The following is a 20517-nucleotide window of genomic DNA, read 5'->3' on the forward strand; positions in this document are numbered from 1 at the left end:
TCATCTAAATATAAAATGAATCACTGGACTGAAGTTGGGGTGGGTGGGCGGGGTTAATAATATGGTCTTCTGTAGAATAAGAATTGGGACCAATAGAAAAAAGCACGAATCGTAATTTTTTCTAATGCTAATTTCAGAGATTTATTTCTTATTTCAGAAGAAAATAATGTGAGGACGGACGGGTGGGTGGGCGGGGATAAGTTTAACTTTGTCCTAGCGAGTCTTTGACGCAAGCAATAGCCCCACCCACCCACCCCCTCTTGATCATTTTGGTTACTCTTAATAATTAATGACAACGTTATTATTTTATTAGAATTTTTTAGTTGATACAATTTTTTGTTTCTTAAGTGTTAAAGCTGATTGGTCGTTTTTCGAAAAAAAAAAAAATTTAATAAAAATATACATAATGAAAAACATATTATCCTAGATTCTATAATATTTATCAACATAGAATCGTACTTCCGCCGCAGCACCAATAAACTGAGTAGTGAAAATGGAATAGGGGTGGGTGGGCGGGGCCACTTTTGACTTTGTTTTAAATCTTAAATTCTACCACTTGTCAAAATTGAATTCAATTCTTATTTTACAGTTAGTAAATAAAATAGGAGTCACAAAACACAAGATTGTGGACTTCAAAAATTCGCAATGACTCACTTGACAACCGTGACACTTAAAAACCAAAGTTGACACATCATGAAACTCCTACTACTCCTCCTACCACACCTCCTACCCACCCCCACTGACACCTCCCTCTCCGAAGACGAACTCATCGCTTGCGTGAGCTCAAAAACCACCAATTGGACCGCCGAAATAACCTCCGACCCCAACCTGCCCTTCGACAAGCTAAAATCCCTAAACCCAGAGCTCGACTTCTCCTTCACCAAGGACAAAATCAGCGTCTTATTCCACAGAAACCTGACCGTCCCGAAGTCGTTCGACGCCAGGGACAAGTGGCCCGAGTGCACAAACGTCATCAGTCGCATCCGACACCAAGGGAAGTGTCTCAGCAGCTGGGTACCGACACCAAAAGCCACCCCCAAAAATCTGTGTGTTCGTTGTAGGCGGTGGCTCCAGCTTCGGTCTTCTCGGACAGGATCTGCACTGGAACGAAGGGATCCACCAAAGTGCACATTTCGGCCAATGACATAATGTCATGTTGTGAAGAGTGCATTTTGTACAACGACCGCCCCTGTGAAGGAGGTCTGGCCTACTTAGCCTGGTCGTACTTGTATAAATACGGGGCCGTGACTGGAGGCGAGTTGGATTCCAAAGAGGTAAAACTTGGAAACGCTGTGGAGAGGTGTCAAAATTTTTTTCAAAGGGGTGTCAACCGTACTCAGACGCTTTCTTCCGCGGGGAGGAGACTCCTTGTAGCGAATTTTGTGAAAACTTAATTTATGGATCGACCTTCTCCAGGGATAAGTATTTTCCAGGGTTTGTTTATTTGGTGCCTGCGGAAGAGAAGCAGATCCAGATGGAAATTTTCGACGATGGGCCTGTGATGGCCGTTATGGTAGTGTACGAGGATATAATGACCTACAGGAGAGGTGTTCGGTTGCATTTTGTCCAAAACTGACCACGTATTTTGGTTGTAGGTGTTTATGAACATGTATGTGGGGAGAAAATGGGCTACATGGCGGTAAAAATTTTGGGCTGGGGGGTGGAGAACGAGATCAAGTACTGGTTGCTGGCCAATTCTTGGGGACCCGAGTGGGGAGATTCTGGATTCTTTAAAATCGTGAGAGGGGAAAATCATTGCAACATTGAGAAAGAAATCAGAGCCGGGAGAATCATTGGGATTAATGCTCGCCAGGAATTTGTGAGATCTAATCCTGCTTTCGACGCAGATACTACTAGTGGAGGAAAAAAGTTGTGGGATAGAGTGTCCCTTCTGCCCTTTTACTTAGTATGTCTTAAGTTTTATGGATTGATCGTTTAATAAACAGTTTATCAAGTTATTTGTGCGTTTTTTGTCTAATCTAAGACACAATGTTCATGTCGCTTTTCATAGACAGTATTCTTTCAAAAATAAAATACTTAAAATATCAAATCATAGTTGTTGTTAAAAATAAGTATATATTAAAAAAAGATTCTGTAGGAAAAAGTTAAATTAAACCCCACCCACCCGCCCCTATCTCAATTGTGACGAATTTTTTATTCGTTGTCAGATAGAGGGGCGGAGTTTAATTGCAAAATCCATATTTTTCTACAAAATTTACTATTATAAACATGTTTTAAGTTTCCTTTGTTTCTTCTCTTCAATTGGGGCAGTACTTTTTTTATATAAAACTAATAACCGAAATAGAGTCGGGTGGGTGGGCGGGGCATACAAATTGAACTTTTTCCTACAGAATCTTTTATAAGCTAGCAATAGCCCCGCCCACCCGCCCCCTCTTCATTCCAATGATTACTCTTAATATTGTTTAGTTTTATCTTAGCAAGTTTTAGCCCCGCCCACCCACCCTATTTTTCTTAGAGGATATGTCATCTGCCAAAGTCGATCTTATCTTAATAAATACTAGACCCGCCCACCCGCCCTCTATTTATTTTCTTAGAGGCTATGTCATTTACCAAAATCAATCTTATTTCAACAGATACAAGCCCCGAATTTAACGATTTTATCTCTCTTCAACTGAGATCTACCTTTTATTCGGACTAGACAAAATGAGTCACTGAAATGGAGCCAGGGTGGGTGGGCGGGGTGAATTATACAACGTGTTTCTTTTATTTTATACAGCCTTTGTGAGATTACAAAATTTACTGTTATAAACTTGTTTTAAGTTCCATTTGTTTCTTCTCTTCAGTTGGGGTAGTACTTTTTTTATATAAAATTAATAACCGAAATGGAGTCGGGTGGGTGGGCGGGGTTTGTTATTAGTTCTTCTACAGAGATGTAATTAGCTGATCGAAAATAGGCTATAAAAAAGAGCCAATCGTAACCTTTTGTTGTACTATTTGTTATAATATTTATTTCGGGTGGGTGGGCGGGGCTAAGTATAACTTTTTCCTAGAGAGTTTTTCATAGGCAAGCATTGTGCCCTCCCACCCACACCCTCTTCATTCTAGTGACTACTCTTAGTATTGTTCAATCCTATCTTAGAAAAGATTAGACAAAGGGTGGGTGGGCGGGGCTAAAATGAACTTTTTCCTACAGAATCTTTTATAAGCTAGCAGTAGCCCCGCCCACCCACCCCCTCTTCATTCTGGTGACTACTCTTAATACTGTTAATTATTGACAATATAATTTTAAAAAGACATAAGAAAGGACTTTACAGAATAAGTACTTAGAAAAATTTTGTCAGTGGGACCGATTTTTCAATTTGGACGCCTGAAACTTTCTTTCCAAAAAAAAAGGGTAATGGTCTTCTCTCCGCTCCCCGCCTCAGGACGAATAAAAATTTAAATCACCATTGAGGTGGGGCGGGTGGGTGGGTTTTATCCTTCGATTTTCTTAGTACATATTACATAGTCTTCTCTCAACAATAAAGTACTTAAAATATCAAATGGTGTTTGGTGTTGTTGAAAATAGATATACATTGAGAAAAAGAAGCCAAAAATTAATTGAGCCCCACCCATCCGCCCCTGTCTCACTTGTGACGAATTTTTTATTCGTTGTCAGATAGAAGGGGCGGAGTTTAATTGCAAAATCGATATTTTTCTACAAGAATTTACTATTTTAAATATCTTTTAAGTTTCCTATTTTTCTTCTCTTCAACCGGGGTGGTGCTTTTTTTACATAAGATTAATCACCGAAATGGAGGCGGGTGGGTGGGCGGGGTATATTATATGTTCTTCTGCAGAGTGGGAGAGATAGAAACTAGGTTGTGAAGAAAAAGTACCAATCGTAGCTTTTTTATTGTACCATTTTTAATAAGATTTATTTCTTATTTCAGAAGAAAAAATGAGAGAACGGGTGGGTGGGCGGGGCTAAGTTTAACTTTTTCCTAGAGAGTCTTTTATAGCCAAGCATTAGGCCCGCCCACCCACCCCTTCTTCATTCTATTGACTACTCCTAGTATTGTTCAATCCTATCTTAGAAAAAATTAGACAACGGGTGGGTGGGCGGGGCTAAATGTAAGTTTTTCCTACAGAATCTAGTATAAGCTAGCAATAGCCCCGTCCACTGTCCCCCTCTTCATTACAATGATTACTCTAAATATTGTTCAGTTTTATCTTAGCAAGTTTTAGCGCCACCCACCCACCCTATTTTTCTTAGAGGATATGTCATCTGCCAAAGTCGATCTTATCTTAATAAATACTAGACCCGCCCACCCGCCCTCTGTTTTCTTAGAGGCTATGTCATTTACCAAAATCAATCTTATTTCAGCAGACACCAGCCCCGATTTTAACGATTTTATCTCTCTTCAACTGAGATCTACTTTCATTCGGACTAGACAAAATGAGTCACTGAAATGGAGCCAGGGTGGGTGGGCGGGGTGAATTATACCACGTGTTTCTTTTATTTTATACAGCCCCTGTGAGATTACAAAATACTATTATAAACATGTTCTAAGTTTCCTTTGTTTCTTCTCTTCAGTTGGGGCAGTTCTTTTTTTATATAAAATTAATAACCGAAATGGAGTCGGGTGGGTGGGCGGGATTTGTTATGTTTGTCTGCAGAGCTGTAATTAGCTGATCGAAAATAGGCTGTAAAAAAGCGCCAATCGTAACTTTTTGTTGTACTATTTGTTATAATATATAATATGGGGCTAAGTATAACTTTTTCCTAGAGAGTTTTTCATAGTAAGACTACTCTTACTATTGTTCAGTCCTATCTTAGAAAAAATACTAGCCCCGCCCGCCCGCTCACTAGATTCTTAGAGAGTCTCATTGCCAAAATCAGTCTTACCTCTTGGCAGCTACTAGAAGCAGCCTCTTTTCTTAGAGGGCATCTCATTTGCCAAAATCACTCTTATCTTAACAGGTACTAGCCCCGCCCACCCACCCTCTTGTTTCTTAGAGGCTATGTCATTTGCCAAAATTAGTCTCATCTTAGCAAGTACCTTTATTTTATTAAAGAGTATATAATTTGCCAAGATCAAAGAAAAAACTGATTTTGGCAAATTATATTCCCTTTAAGAAAACAGAGGGCGGGTGGGCGGGCTATTACTTGTTAAGTTAAGATTGATTTTGGCACACGACATATCCTCTAATAAAAAAATGGGTGGGTGGGCGGGGCTAAGTTTAACTTTCTCCTAGAGAGTCTTTTATAGCCAAGCATTAGGCCCGCCCACCCACCCCTTCTTCATTCTATTGACTACTCCTAGTACTGTTCAATCCTATCTTAGAAAAAATTAGACGACGGGTGGGTGGGCGGGGCTAAATTTAACTTTTTCTTACAGAATCTTTTATAAGCTAGCAGTAGCCCCGCCCACCCACCCCCTCTTCATTCCAGTGATTACTCTTAATATTGTTCAGTTTTATCTTAGCAAGTTTTATCCCCGCCCACCCACCCTATTTTTCTTAGAGGATATGTCATCTGCCAAAGTCGATCTTATCTTAATAAATACTAGACCCGCCCACCCGCCCTCGATTTTCTTAGAAGCTATGTCATTTACCAAAATCAGTCTTATTTCAGCAAATACCAGCCCCGATTTTAACGATTTTATCTCTCTTCAACTGAGATGTACCTTTTATTCGGACTAGACAAAATGAGTTACGGAAATGGAGCCAGGGTGGGTGGGCGGGGTGAATTATACCACGTGTTTCTTTTATTTTATACAGCCCCTGTGAGATTACAAAATTTACTATTATAAACATGTTTTAAGTTTCCTTTGTTTCTTCTCTTCAGTTGGGGTAGTACTTTTTTTATATAAAATTAATAACCGAAATGGAATCGGGTGGGTGGGCGGGGTTTGTTATATGTTCTTCTGCAGAGCTGTAATTAGCTGATCGAAAATAGGCTGTAAAAAAGCGCCAATCGTAACTTTTTGTTGTACTATTTGTTATAATATATAATATGTATGGGGCTAAGTATAACTTTTTCCTAGAGAGTTCTCACTAGATTCTTAGAGGGTCTTATTGCCAAAATCAGTCTTACCTCTTGGCAGCTACTAGAAGCAGCCTCTTTTCTTTGACGGCAACTTATTTGCCAAAATCACTCTTATTTTAACAGGTACTAGCCCCGCCCACCCACCCTCTTGTTTCTTAGAGGCTGTCATTTGCCAAAATTAGTCTCATCTTAGCAAGTACCTTTATTTTCTTAAAGAGTATATAATTTGCCAAGATCAAAGAAAAAACTGATTTTGGCAAATTATATCCCCTTTAAGAAAACAGAGGGCGGGTGGGCGGGCTATTACTTGTTAAGTTAAGATTGATTTTGGCAGACGACATATCCTCTAAGAAAAAAATGGGTGGGTGGGCGGGGCTAAGTTTAACTTTCTCCTAGAGAGTCTTTTATCGGCAAGCAGCCTCACAATAGCTTGATAATAAAGAAAATATTTATTAAAATATCAATCGATAAAAGTTAAAGAAAAACAAAATACAAAGGAGAAGACACGCTCTATCCCACAGCAACTTCTTTCCTCCAGCGTAATAAAACTTCTCGGCATCGGGATTAGAAATGACGACTTCTTGAAAATCGATCGGGGTCATTCTGCACGCTCTGACTTCGTTCTGCAGGAAGTGAAAGTCGTCATCTTTCCAAACTTTAAAAAATCCAGAATCTGCCCATTTCGGGCCCCAACAGTTAGCCACCAACCAGTATTCCAAGTCATCGTCTCGCAGGCCCCAACCCACGATTTTTAACGCCTGGTATCCTAAGCTCTCCCCACACGTAGGGTGATAAAGACCTACAAACAATGCATTCAGTTTTAAGCAAAACCTAGCAAAACACCTTTCTTGTAGAATGCCAGATCTTCGTTAATTTCCATAACCCCCATCACAGGTCCATGATCCATAATTTCTTTCTGAATTTGGTCTTGTGATTCATCCATCAAGTAAATCAGTTCTGGGAAATGTGTGTCGTTGGTGTAGGTTTTGTCGTACTTGTGGTTTGTACATGACTTGGTGCAGGGAGAAGCGTCTCCACGGAAGTGAGCGTCGGAGTAAGGTTGGCACCCCTTGGAACAAAGTCAAAAATTTTGGAAATTTAACGGAAGTACCTCTCCGGAGTCTAACTCGCCTCCGGTTACGGCTCCGTACTCTTGTATGTGGTGCCAAGCCAAGTACGGGAAGCCGCCATCGCACGGACGGTCCATGGTGAGCATGCATTCGTTACAGCAGGCGAGGATACTTTCCGCGGAAATGTGGACCTTGGTTTCTCCTTCGCTGCCAATGCAGATTCTGTCGGAGAACACCGAAGCTGTAATCGCCGCCTTAAAAACGAACCAAGTGATTTTTGATGGGTGGTTTTGTGGTTGGTACCCAGCTGCCGGCGCAGTTCCCTTGGTCTCTTATGTGATTAATGATGTCCTTGCACTGGGGCCACTTCTCTCGAGAGTCGAAGGATTCCGGCAGATTGGTGAGGAAAGCAGTCTTGTGGTACAACATACTGATGTTGTCTTTTCTGTAGGAAGTTTCACGGTTTAGCTTCACTGTTTTTTGCTTCTCGAACGTTAGATTGACATTCGGATTTTTTTCAAAGGTCCATTCCGTTGGTGAGGTGTTGAGACAGTGAACGATTTCGTCTTCGGTCATGAAAGTTGTTTTAGAAAGAATGCTCAGGATGTGTGGTAGAAGAATTAGTAGGAATTTCATTGCGTCAACTTCACGGTTTTTTAAGTGTCAGGGTTGATCGTCAATTTTCCAAACAAAAATTAATAAATCAATTCTTTCCAATGTATCACAAACGTCTTGTGTCTCTTTTCGCTTTATTTTCTCTCACACATCGAAGCAATAGTCAGCACTCTAGTGAAGAGATCATCGCCTATGTCAATTCGCACGCCACCACATGGACTGCTGGAATAAACCCGGACAACCCGGCCTTGGACTCTCTTCGATCCCTGGACCCAAATATCTCCCTCTTGTACACGAAAGACGAAATGAAAGTCATGTTCCACAGACAAGAGTACATTTCCCGTCTTCCAGAGGAGTTCAACGCTCTGGATAAGTGGCCCATGTGCAGAAACGTTATAGCACGAGTCAGAAACCAAGGGAAATGTCAAAGTTGTTGGGTACGTCAAAGACAACTAAACCGTCCGAAATCTTACTTGGTCCAATCCAGGCAGTGCAAACTGCTTCTGCTTTTTCTGACAGAATCTGCATCGGAAGCCTCGGAAGGCTCCAATTCCATGCCTCCGCAGAAGATGTAGTTTCGTGCTGTGGTCACTGCTCTGTAGACGATAGTTCTTGTGCTCCTGGATACATCGGCAGGGCTTGGAAACACCTGAGAGACAACGGGGTCGTCTCAGGAGGGGAATACGAATCACTTGAAGTACAAATTTTTGACTGAGCGATAACAAAACTAAGTCGTCTTTTTAGGGCTGTAAACCCTACTCGGGTGAGCTTTTTCACTGTATGAAAGACTTGCCTTGTCGAAAGTGGTGTTCTAACTCGTGCTACCAAAGAGACTACGATACAGATTTACAGAAAATACATCACGTGTACTTGGTATCACCCAACGAAACGCAAATCCAAGACGAGATTTACTACAACGGCCCCGTTGTGACTTATCTAGATCTTTATGAAGATCTTGAAGACTACAGAGAAGGTGCAAACTACTAAATACACTACAGATTTCTCTAAAGTGGTTCTAGGTGTGTATCAACACTTGTACGGGGACTATATTGGAGGACATTTCATCAAACTTGTGGGGTGGGGGATGGAAACGCAGACCAAGTACTGGCTGGCTGCCAATTCGTGGGGACCAAGTTGGGGGAAACTGAACGGATTTTTCAAAATCTTGAGGGGGGAAAATCACTGTAGAACAGAGGAAGAAGTCAGAGCCGGAAAAACCACGCAGATTACTTTTCGGGAGTACTTACTTACTAATCCCGAGTTTGTAGGAAGTGTCAGCTCAAACTTGAAACCTTGGAATGGGTTGGCTTTGGTTTCGTGGACGTTTTTTTACACACTGATGCAAATTTTATACCACTTTTAATAAAAACTGATCAATTTCAATACACTTTTAGTTGAGCTTTAAAGCGTCAAGGTACTCTACTGTCTCAATATTGACTTACAAAATCAGAAGCATCCATTTTTTAACATGGCGGAATGGCTACTTTTAAAATTGTAATTGTTAAGAACTCGCTTAGAACGCCCTTGTTTTGATTATTTTCTTCTTTTTTCTTACTCAGGAATCACTGGAATGACGAAGGGTGGGTGGGCGGGGCTATTGCTAGCTTATAAAAGATTCTGTAGAAAAACATTAAATTTAGCCCCGCCCACCCGCCCGTTGTCTATTTTTTCTAAGATAGGATTGAACAAAACTAAGAGTAGTCACTAGAATGAAAAGAGGGTGGGTGGGCGGGCCTAATGCTTGGCTATAGAAGACTCTCTAAGAAAAAGTTAAACTTAGCCCCGCCCACCCACCCGTTCCCCCATTTTTTTTTTCTTCTGAAATAAGAAATAAATCTTATAACAAATAGTACAACAAAAAAAGTTACGATTGGCGCTTTTTTTCCAGTCTAGTTACTTACTACCCCCACTCTTCAATAATAAATCCCGTCCACCCACCCGCTCCATTTGGGTAATTAAATTTTAAATAAAAAAGGTACTACCCCAATTGAAGAGAAGAAGACGAGGATAATTATGATATGTTTGAAATGGTAAATATTTGTAGAAAAATATGGATTTTGCAATTAAACTCCGCCCCTCTATCTGACAACGAATGAAAAATTCGTCATAAGTGAGACAGGGGCGGGTGGGTGGGGCTTAATTAATTATTGGCTTCTTTTTCTCAATGTATATCTATTTTCAACAACACCAAACACCATTTGATATTTTGAGTACTTTATTGTTGAGAGAAGACTATGTAATATGTACTAAGAAAATCGAAGGATAAACGCCACCCACCCGCCCCTTTTCAATTGTGATTCATATTTTTATTCGTCCTGAGGCGGGGAGCGGAGAGAAGACCATTACCCTTTTTTTGGGAAAAAAACTTTCAGGCGTCAAAATTGAAAAATCGGTCCCACTTTCAAAATTTTTGTAGGTACTTATTCTGTAAAGTCCTTTATTATGTAGTTTTAAAATTATGTTGTCAATAATTAACAGTATTATTGCTTAATTATTGGCTTCTTCTTTTTCTTAATGTGTACCTATTTTCAACAACACAATAATTAAAACATAATTCTAATCTCATATTTACCATTGGATATTTCAACTATTTTTATTCGATTTATCTATTTTTCAACTTTACATGTCTGAATTTTTCAAATTTTGACGGTTCTAAATTTTTAGTTTTCCCATTTCTAAAGTAATCTTTTTTTTATTTTCCAATTTCTCGACTTCCCAAAGTTTCGATTTTTCACTCCTTCAATTTTTCCATTTTTCAGGTTTTTGATTTTTCAATTTTTAGATTTTTTAAGCTTACGATTTTTCGACTTTGGTTTTTTAGTTTTTCGATGTCTCAATTTCCCCCTTTTTTTAATTTCTCAATTTTTTCGATATTTCTTTCAGGTTTGGTATTTCGACATCTAGATTTTGCGATTTTTTGATTTAAGTCCTCATAAGACCGTAATTCTCAAAATTTCTCGAATTTTCAGTTCTTCTGTATTTTAATTTTTATATTCTCCGAATTTTTAAATGTTCGATTTTTCAATTTTTTGAGATTTCGATTTATCGAGATTCGGATGTTTGGATGTTTTGACTGTTCAATCTTTCGATTTATAAATTTTCCCATTTTTATCTTTTCGATATTTCGATCTTTGGAATATATAAAATCTTGGGAATCTTCAATCTTCATAATTTTTGGCATCTTCAGGCTTCGAAATATTCAAATCTTCAGAATCTCTGGAATCTATAGTCTTGGAATAGCCGAAATCTTTGAACTTTCTGGAATCTTTGTAAAATCTTTGGAATCTTTATTATTTTCAAAATTTTATAACCTTATTAGTTTTCGAAATTTTCAGTCTTTGAAATATTCAAATTCGTCCGAATATTCGGTATTATCCGGAATCTTCTTTGAAATTTCTGGAACCTTTGGATCTTTGAAATTTTTTGAATCTTTATAACATTCAGCCAAAACTTCCGTGTTTATAATTTTTGGAATCTTCAATTTTTGAAATTTCTATTGTCCCAGCATATTCGAATCTTTTTAAAATTTGTTAAACTCCCGGAACATTTGGGATCTTTAAAATCAGTAGAATATTCATAATCTTCAAAATTGTGGCAGTCTTGAAAGTGTCTTCATGACATTTGAAATATTCAGAATCTATAGAATCTCATGATTATCTAGAGTCTCTGACCATCCGGAATCGTTGAGATTTCTCTGGAATCTTTGGAAACTTTCGAAATCTTTATAGTCGGCAGAATTTTTGGCTTCTCGAAATATCGTGTCAATCGTAACTTTTTTGTTGTACTATTTGTATAAGATTTATTTCTTATTTCAGAAGAAACAAAAATGAGAGAACGGGTGGGTGGGCGGGGCTAAATTTAACTTTTTCCTACGGAATCTTGTATAAACTAGCAATAGCCCCGCCCACCTCCTTTCCCCATTTCATTGACTTATTTTATTTAGTCTCACATGGAAATTGAAAAATAACAGTGTTGTATTCCCAAAATTTTCTGTGAAAATGGAGTGAGCCATTCCTGATTTAATCAATAAAATAAATTGACTCATTCATTAATTTTTTGAGTCACCTGTATAAGCAAATCTAGACGGTATGAATGCAGTGATAAATCACAAGTAAAAAATCATCACATTTTGGGTAGAATTTATTCGGAAAAATTTTGAGATGACGTCATCAATTTTGGGGGGATTAACAATTACCAGGCTTACAATAACTTTAAAACGTAATGACTCACCTCGACATATACATTGAAATCAATTTTTGTCTGAATCGGTTCTTCTATTCATTCATTCTTAGCTACTCTGAAGAAATTTTACATAATTTCGTAAGAAAAAAGAAGAAAATAATCAAAACAAGGACGTTCTAAGCGAGTTCTTAACAATCACAGTTTTAAAAGTAGCCATTCCGCCATGTTAAAAAATGGATGCTTCTGATTTTGTAAGTCAATATTGAGACAGTAGAGTGCTTTGACGTTTTAAAGCTCAACTAAAAGTGTATTGAAATTTATTAGTTTGTATTAAAAGTGGTATAAAATTTGCATCAGTGTGTAAAAAAACGTCCACGAAACCAAAGCCAACCCGTTCCAATGTTTCAAGTTTGAGCTGATACTTCCTACAAACTCGGGATTAGTAAGTAAGTACTCCCGAAAAGTAATCTGCGTGGTTTTTCCGGCTCTGACTTCTTCCTCTGTTCTACAGTGATTTTCCCCCCTCAAGATTTTGAAAAATCCGTTCAGTTTCCCCCAACTTGGTCCCCACGAATTGGCAGCCAGCCAGTACTTGGTCTGCGTTTCCATCCCTCAACCCACAATTTTGATGAAATGTCCTCCAATATAGTCCCCGTACAAGTGTTGATACACACCGACAACCACTTTAGAGAAATCTGTAGTCTATTTAGTAGTTTGCACCTTCTCTGTACTCTTTAAGATCTTCATAAAGATCTAGATAAGTTACAACGGGGCCGTTGTAGTAAATCTCGTCTTGGATTTGCGTTTCGTTGGGTGATACCAAGTACACGTGATGTATTTTCTGTAAATCTGTATCGTAGTCTCTTTGGTAGCACGAGTTAGAACACCAATTTCGACAAGGCAAGTCTTTCATACAGTGAAAAAGCTCACCCGAGTAGGGTTTACAGCCCTAAAAAACGACTTAGTTTTGTTATCGCTCAGTCAAAAATTTGTACTTCAAGTGATTCGAATTCCCCTCCTGAGACGACCTCGTTGTCTGTCAGGTGTTTCCAAGCCCTGCCGATGTATCCAGGAGCACACGAAGTATCGTCTACAGAAAAACTACATCTTCTGCGGAGGCATGGAATTGGAGCCTTCCGAGGCTTCCGATGCATATTCTGTCAGAAAAAACAGAAGCAGTTTGCACTGCCTGGATTGGACCAAGTAAGATTTTGGACGGTTTAGTTGTCTTTGACGTACCCAACAACTTTGACATTTCCCTTGGTTTCTGACTCGTGCTATAACGTTTCGGCACATGGGCCACTTATCCAGAGCGTTGAACTCCTCTGGAAGACGGGAAACGTACTCTTGTCTGTGGGACATGATTTTCATTTCGTCTTTCGTGTACAAGAGGGAGATATTTGGGTCTAGGAATCGAAGAGAATCCAAAGCCGGGTTGTCCGGATTTATTCCAACAGTCCATGTGGAGGCGTGCGAATTGACATAGGCGATGATCTCTTCACTAGTGTGCTGACTATTGCTTCGATGTGTGAGAGAAAATAAAACGAAAAGAGACACAAGACGTTTGTGACACATTGGAAAGAGTTGATTTATTAATTTTTGTTTGGAAAATTGACGATCAACCCTGACACTTAAAAAACCGTGAAGTTGACGCAATGAAATTCCTACTAATTCTTCTACCACACATCCTGAGCATTCTTTCTAAAACAACTTTCATGACCGAAGACGAAATCGTTCACTGTCTCAAGCACACAACAATGGAATGGACCTTTGAAAAAAATCCGAATGTCAATCTAACGTTCGAGAAGCAAAAAACAGTGAAGCTAAACCGTGAAACTTCCTACAGAAAAGACAACATCAGTATGTTGTACCACAAGACTGCTTTCCTCACCAATCTGCCGGAATCCTTCGACTCTCGAGAGAAGTGGCCCCAGTGCAAGGACATCATTAATCACATAAGAGACCAAGGGAACTGCGCCGGCAGCTGGGTACCAACCACAAAACCACCCATCAAAAATCACTTTGTTCGTTTTTAAGGCGGCGATTACAGCTTCGGTGTTCTCCGACAGAATCTGCATTGGCAGCGAAGGAGAAACCAAGGTCCACATTTCCGCGGAAAGTATCCTCGACTGCTGTAACGAATGCATGCTCACCATGGACCGTCCGTGCGATGGCGGCTTCCCGTACTTGGCTTGGCACCACATACAAGAGTACGGAGCCGTAACCGGAGGCGAGTTAGATTCCGGAGAGGTACTTACATTAAATTTCCAAAATTTTTGACTTTGTTTCAAGGGGTGCCAACCTTACTCCGAGGCTCACTTCCGTGGAGACGCTTCTCCCTGCACCAAGTCATGTACAAACCGCAAGTACGACAAAACCTACACCAACGACACATATTTCCCAGAACTGATTTACTTGCTGGATGAATCCCAAGACCAAATTCAGAAAGAAATTATGGATCATGGACCTGTGATGGGGCTTATGGAAATTAACGAAGATCTGGCATTCTACAAGAAAGGTGTTTTGCTAGGTTTTGCTTAAAACTGAATGCATTGTTTGTAGGTCTTTACCACCCTACGTGTGGGGAGAGCTTAGGATACCAGGCGTTCAAAATCGTGGGTTGGGGCCTGCGAGACGATGAATTGGAATACTGGTTGGTGGCTAACTGTTGGGGCCCGAAATGGGGAGATTCTGGATTTTTTAAAGTTTGGAAAGATGTCGACTTTCGCTTCCTGCAGAACGAAGTCAGAGCGTGCAGAATGACCCCGCTCGATTTGCAAGAATTCGTCATTTCTAATCCCGATGCCGAGAAGTTTTATTACGCTGGAGGAAAGAAGTTGCTGTGGGATAGAGCGTGTCTTCTCCTTTGTATTTTGTTTTACTTTAACTTTTATCGATTGATATTTTAATAAATATTTTCTTTAATATCAAGCTATTGTGAGGCTGCTTGCCGATAAAAGACTCTCTAGGAGAAAGTTAAACTTAGCCCCGCCCACCCACCCATTTTTTTCTTAGAGGATATGTCGTCTGCCAAAATCAATCTTAACTTAACAAGCAATAGCCCGCCCACCCGCCCTCTGTTTTCTTAAAGGGAATATAATTTGCCAAAATCAGTTTTTTCTTTGATCTTGGCAAATTATATACTCTTTAAGAAAATAAAGGTACTTGCTAAGATGAGACTAATTTTGGCAAATGACATAGCCTCTAAGAAACAAGAGGGTGGGTGGGCGGGGCTAGTACCTGTTAAGATAAGAGTGATTTTGGCAAATGAGATGCCATCTAAGAAAAGAGGCTGCTTCTAGTAGCTGCCAAGAGGTAAGACTGATTTTGGCAATGAGGCCCTCTAAGAATCTAGTGAGCGGGCGGGCGGGGCTAGTATTTTTTCTAAGATAGGACTGAACAATAGTAAGAGTAGTCTTATTATGAAAAACTCTCTAGCAAAAAGTTATACTTAGCCCCATATTATATATTATAACAAATAGTACAACAAAAAGTTACGATTGGAGCTTTTTTACAGCCTATTTTCGATCAGCTAATTACAGCTCAGCGGAAGAACATTTAATAAACCTTTAAGAAACAAAGGAAACTTAAAACATGTTTATAATAGTAAATTTTGTAACCTCTCAGGGGCTGTATTAAATAAAAGAAACACGTGGTATAATTCACCTCGCCCACCCACCCTGACTCCATTTCAGTGACTCATTTTGTCCAGTCCGAATGAAAGTAGATCTCAGTTGAAGAGTGATAAAATCGTTAAAATCAGAGCTGGTATCTGCTGAGAAAATATTGATTTTGGTAAATAACATAGCCTCTAAGAAAATAGAGGGCGGGTGGGCGGGTCTAGTATTTATTAAGATAACATCAACTTTGGCAAATGATATATTCTCGAAGAAAAAAAGGGTGGGTGGGCGGGGCTAAAATTTCCTAAGATAAAACTGAACAATATTAAGAGTAATCACTGGAATGAAGAATGGGGTGGGTGGGCGGGGCTATTGCTAGCTTATAAAAGATTCTGTAAAAAAAATTAAATTTAGCCCCGCCCACCCACCCGTTGTCTAATTTTTTCAAAGATAGGATTGAACAATACTAAGAGTAGTCAATAGAATGAAGAGGGGGTGGGTGGGCGGGCCTAATGCTTGAATATGAAAAACTCTCTAGGAAAAAGTTATGCTTAGCCCCACCCACCCACCCGGAATACATACATATTATAACAAATAGTACAACATAAAGTTACGATTGGCGCTTTTTTACAGCCTATTTTCGATCAGCTAACTACAGCTCTGCAGTAGAACATAAAAAACCCCGCCCACCCACCCGACTCCATTTCGGTTATTAATTTTATATAAAAAAAAGTACTACCTCGATTGAAGAGGAGAAACAAAGGAAACTTAAAACATGTTTATAATAGTAAATTTTGTAATCTCACAGGGGCTGTATAAAATAAAAGAAACACGTGGTATAATTCAAAACGCCCACCCACCCTGGCTCCATTTCAGTGACTCCTTTTGTCTAGTCCGAATGAAAGTAGATCTCAGTTGAAGAGAGATAAAATCGTTAAAATCGGGGCTGGTGTCTGCTGAAATAAGATCTATTTTGGTAAATAACATAGCCTCCAAGAAAATAGAGGGCGGGTGGGCGGGTTTATTATTTATTAAGATAAGATCGACTTTGGCAAACGACATATCCTCTAAGAAAATAAGGGTGGGTGGGCGGAGCTAAAGCTTGCTAAGGTAAAACTGAACAATATTAAGAGTAATCACTGGAATGAAGAGGCGGTGGGCGGGCGGGGCTCTTGCTTGCTTATAAAAGATTCTATAGGAAAAAGTTAAATTTAGCCCCGCCCACCCACCCGCTGTGTAATTTTTTCCAAGATAGGATTGAACAATACTAAGAGTGGTCACTAGAATGAAGAGGGGGTGGGTGGGAGGGCCCAATGCTTGCCTATGAAAGACTCTCTAGGAAAAAGTTATACTTAAACCCCGCCCACCCACCCGTTCTCTCTTTCTTTTTATTCTGAAATAAGAAATGAATATTACTACAAATAGTACAACAAAAAAGTTCCGATTGGCGCTTTTTTACAGCCTATTTTCGATCAGCTAATTACAGCTCTGCAGAAGAACATATAACAAACCCCGCCCACCCACCCGACTCCATTTCGGTTATTAATTTTATATAAAAAAGTACTATCCCAACTGAAGAGAAGAAACAAAGGAAACTTAAAACATGTTTATAATAGTAAATTTTGTAATCTCACAGGGGCTGTATAAAATAAAAGAAACAAGTGGTATAATTCACCCCGCCCACCCACCCTGGCTCCATTTCAGTGACCCATTTTGTCTAGTCTAAATGAAAGTAGATCTCAGGTGAAAAGAGATAAAATCGTTAAAATCGGGGCTAGTATCTGCTGAAATAAGATTGATTTTGGTAAATGACATAGCCTCTAAGAAAATAGAGGGCGGGTGGGCGGGTTTATTATTTATTAAGATAAGATCGACTTTGGCAGATGACATATCCTCTAAGAAAATAAGGGTGGGTGGGCGGGCCTAAAACTTGCTAAGATATAACTGAACAATATTAAGAGTAATCACTGGAATGACGAGGGGGAGGGAGGGCGGGGCTATCGCTAGCTTATAAAAGATTCTGTAGGAAAAATTTATATTTAGCTCCGCCCACCCGCCCGTTGTCTAATTTTTTCTAAGATAGGATTGAACAATACCAAGAGTAGTCAACAGAATGAAGAGGGGGTGGGTGGGCGGGCCTAATGCTGACTCTCTAAGAAAAAGTTAAAGCCGCCCACCCACCGGTTCTCTAATTTTTTCTTCTTCTGAAATAAGGAATAAATCTTATAACAAATAGAATAACAAAAAAAGTTACGATTGGCGCTTTTTTTTCAGCCTAGTTACTTATTACCCCCCACTCTTCAATAATAAACCCCGCCCACCCACCCGCCTCCATTTGGGTGATTAAATTTTAAATAAAAAAGTACTACCCCAATTGAAGAGAAGAAGACGAGGATAATTATGATATGTTTAAAATGGTAGATGTTTGTAGAAAAATATGGATTTTGCAATTAAACTCCGCCCCTCTGTCTGACAACGAATGAAAAATTCGTTAGACCAGACCCCACCCACCCGCCCCTTCTCAATTGTGATTTATATTTTTATTCGTCCTGAGACGGGGAGCGGAGAGAAGACCATTACCCTTTTTTTGGAAAAAACTTTCAGGCGTCCAAATTGAAAAATCGGTCCCACTTTTAAAATTTTTGTAAGTACTTATTCTGTAAAGTCCTTTCTTATGTATTTTTAAAATTATATTGTCAATAATTAACAGTATTAAGAGTGGTCACCGGAATGAAGAGGGGTGGGTGGGCGGGCCTAATGCTTGGCTATAAAAGACTCTCTAGGAATAGTTAAACTTAGCCCCGCCCACCCACCCGTTCTCCCATTTTTTTTTCTTCTGAAATAAGAAATAAATCTTACAACAAATAGTACAACAAAGAAAGTTACGATTGGCGCTTTTTTTTCAGGCTAGTTACTTACTACCCCCACTCTTCAATAATAAACCCCGCCCACCCACCCGCCTCCATTTGGGTGATTAAATTTTAAATAAAAAAAGTACTACCCCAATTGAAGAGAAGAAGACGAGGACAATTAAAATAAGTTTAAAATGGTAAATATTTGTAGAAAAATATGGATTTTGCAATTAAACTCCGCCCCTCTGTCTGACAACGAATGAAAAATTCGTCACAAGTGAGATACGGGCGGGTGGGTGGGGCTTAATTATTGGCTTCTTCTTTTTCTTAATGTGTACCTACCTATTTTCAACAACACAATATTTAAAACATAATTCTAATCTCATATTTACCATTATATATTTTAACTATTTTTATTCGATTTATCTATTTTTCAACTTTACATGTTTGAATTTTTCAAAATTTGACGGTTCTAAATTTTCAGTTTTCCCATTTCTCGACTTCCCAAAGTTTCGATCTTTCACTTCTTCAATTTTTCGATTTTTCAAGTTTTTGATTTTTCAGTTTTTAGATTTTTTAAGCTTACGATTTTTCGACTTTGGTTTTTTAGTTTTTCGATGTCTCAGTTTCCCTTTTTTTAATTTCTCAATTTTTGGATATTTCTTTCAGTTTTGGTATTTCGACTTCTAGATTTTGCGATTTTTTGACTTAAATCCTCATAACACCATAAGCCTCAAATCCTCCAAACCCAATAATCCTCAAAATTTCTCGAATTTTCAGTTGTTCTGTATTTTTTTTCGATTTATAAATTATCCCATTTTTGACTTTTCGATTTTTCGATCTTTGGAATATATAAAATCTTGGGAATCTTCAATCTTCAGAATTTTTGGCATCTTCAGGCTTCGAAGTATTCAAATCTTCAGAATGTCTGGAATCTATAGCCTTGGAATAGCCGAAATCTTTGAACTTTCTGGAATCTTTGTAAAATCTTTGGAATCTTTATAATTTTCAAAATTTTATAACCTTATTAGTTTTCGAAATTTTCAGTCTTTGAAATATTCAAATTCTTCCGAATATTCGGTATTATCCGGAATCTTCTTTGAAATTTCTGGAACCTTTGGATCTTTGAAATTTTTCGAAATTTCTAGTGTCTCAGAATATTCGAATCTTTTTAAAATTAGTCAAATTCCCGGAACATTTGGGATCTTTAAAATCAGTAGAATATTCATAATCTTCAAAATTGTGGCAGTCTTGAAAGTGTCTTCATGATATTTGAAATATTCAGAATCTACAGAATCTCATGATTATCTAGCGTCTCGGACCATCCGAAATCGTTGAAATTTCTCTGGAATCTTTGGAAACCTTCGAAATCTTTATAGTCGGCAGAATTTTTGGCTTCTCGAAATATTCAGAAAGTTGAGAATCTGTAGAATCTCCAGAATATCTAAAATTTCTAGAATATATCGAATTTTCAGAATCTTCACAATGTTTAGGATTTCCGAAATGTCTAGAGCTTCCAAATACCGGGAATTAGGTTTAGGGTCGACATTGGCTTGAGTGCACTCCGGTCTGTGGATCAAACAAGTTCTCAGGCGACGATTCGAAATAAATTGATGTTGAATATCTCTAAATGCAAACTTGTTTCTTATACAAGAAAACTTATTATCATAATCATCATTATTATTATTATTAAAAAGCTACAGGGCAGCCATATGAATAAAGTTCCGTTTTAATAAACACCGCACTCAATTTAAAACCTATTACGCAGCTTCAAAGGGTCGAAAAGTAAAAATATTTGCCAAGAAAGTTTTAATTGTAAAAAAAGTGTTCCGAAACTTCATAAATTAACCATTATAATAAAGCTTCGCGTCTATCGCGTCGTCTCAAGCCATATTCCACTTTTTACTTGTTCCCTTTTCCCCGTTATAAGTTTTATCTATCGCCCCTTCATGCACTCTGTATTCAAAAGCACCTCGTCACGTTTGATTCGATCTTCTGATGATTGAGTTCAAAATTCAATTTGCTAGAAGGTTGTGCTACCGTTTCTAGTAACCGGGGCGAAGGCGAAATTACTTCACTCTATTCAACGCAAGAAAACAATTCCGGTAACTTTTCACTTCGACACTCTTGTTTAGTTTGGGATTTTCCGAGACGGACCGGCGCTTTCTTCGCCCCCAAAAAAGCGG

The 20517-nt window shown here is 38.8% G+C and overlaps 6 protein-coding genes across 6 annotated transcripts in view; 3 read left to right on the forward strand and 3 right to left on the reverse strand.

The window, feature by feature from the left end:
- Positions 1-20517, reverse strand: part of Vex (vexed) — a 235135-nt gene that overhangs the window by 13927 nt on the left and 200691 nt on the right. The gene's annotated exons all lie outside the window — the stretch shown is intronic.
- Positions 660-1958, forward strand: LOC135140706 (cathepsin B-like cysteine proteinase 4). The gene is made up of 4 exons (XM_064071360.1): positions 660-1014; positions 1062-1274; positions 1322-1547; positions 1596-1958. Exons 1-4 carry the CDS (start codon positions 694-696, stop codon positions 1937-1939), a joined length of 1104 nt encoding a protein of 367 aa, XP_063927430.1. The 5' UTR covers positions 660-693; the 3' UTR covers positions 1940-1958.
- LOC135140279 (cathepsin B-like) lies at positions 6374-8082 on the reverse strand. The gene is made up of 5 exons (XM_064070769.1): positions 7366-8082; positions 7104-7316; positions 6836-7061; positions 6486-6791; positions 6374-6411 (listed from the first exon to the last, which is right to left on the reverse strand). Exons 1-5 carry the CDS (start codon positions 7696-7698, stop codon positions 6374-6376), a joined length of 1116 nt encoding a protein of 371 aa, XP_063926839.1. The 5' UTR covers positions 7699-8082.
- Positions 7743-9050, forward strand: LOC135140705 (cathepsin B-like). The gene is made up of 4 exons (XM_064071358.1): positions 7743-8114; positions 8165-8374; positions 8422-8650; positions 8697-9050. The coding sequence occupies exons 1-4, from the start codon at positions 7779-7781 to the stop codon at positions 9038-9040; spliced, it is 1119 nt and encodes a 372-aa protein (XP_063927428.1). The 5' UTR covers positions 7743-7778; the 3' UTR covers positions 9041-9050.
- On the reverse strand, positions 12239-13443 carry LOC135140708 (cathepsin B-like cysteine proteinase 4). The gene is made up of 3 exons (XM_064071362.1): positions 13099-13443; positions 12855-13048; positions 12239-12808 (listed from the first exon to the last, which is right to left on the reverse strand). Exons 2-3 carry the CDS (start codon positions 13011-13013, stop codon positions 12566-12568), a joined length of 402 nt encoding a protein of 133 aa, XP_063927432.1. The 5' UTR covers positions 13014-13048; positions 13099-13443; the 3' UTR covers positions 12239-12565.
- LOC135140704 (cathepsin B-like cysteine proteinase 4) lies at positions 13452-14786 on the forward strand. Its single transcript, XM_064071357.1, has 4 exons — positions 13452-13847; positions 13897-14109; positions 14152-14377; positions 14422-14786. Exons 1-4 carry the CDS (start codon positions 13515-13517, stop codon positions 14766-14768), a joined length of 1119 nt encoding a protein of 372 aa, XP_063927427.1. The 5' UTR covers positions 13452-13514; the 3' UTR covers positions 14769-14786.

Source organism: Zophobas morio, unplaced genomic scaffold (genome assembly GCF_036711695.1).
Source record: "Zophobas morio isolate AGI-343-1 ecotype UQ-CSIRO unplaced genomic scaffold, CSIRO_AGI_Zmor_V1 ptg000040l, whole genome shotgun sequence".
In the NCBI taxonomy this organism is placed as follows: Eukaryota; Metazoa; Arthropoda; class Insecta; order Coleoptera; family Tenebrionidae; genus Zophobas; species Zophobas morio.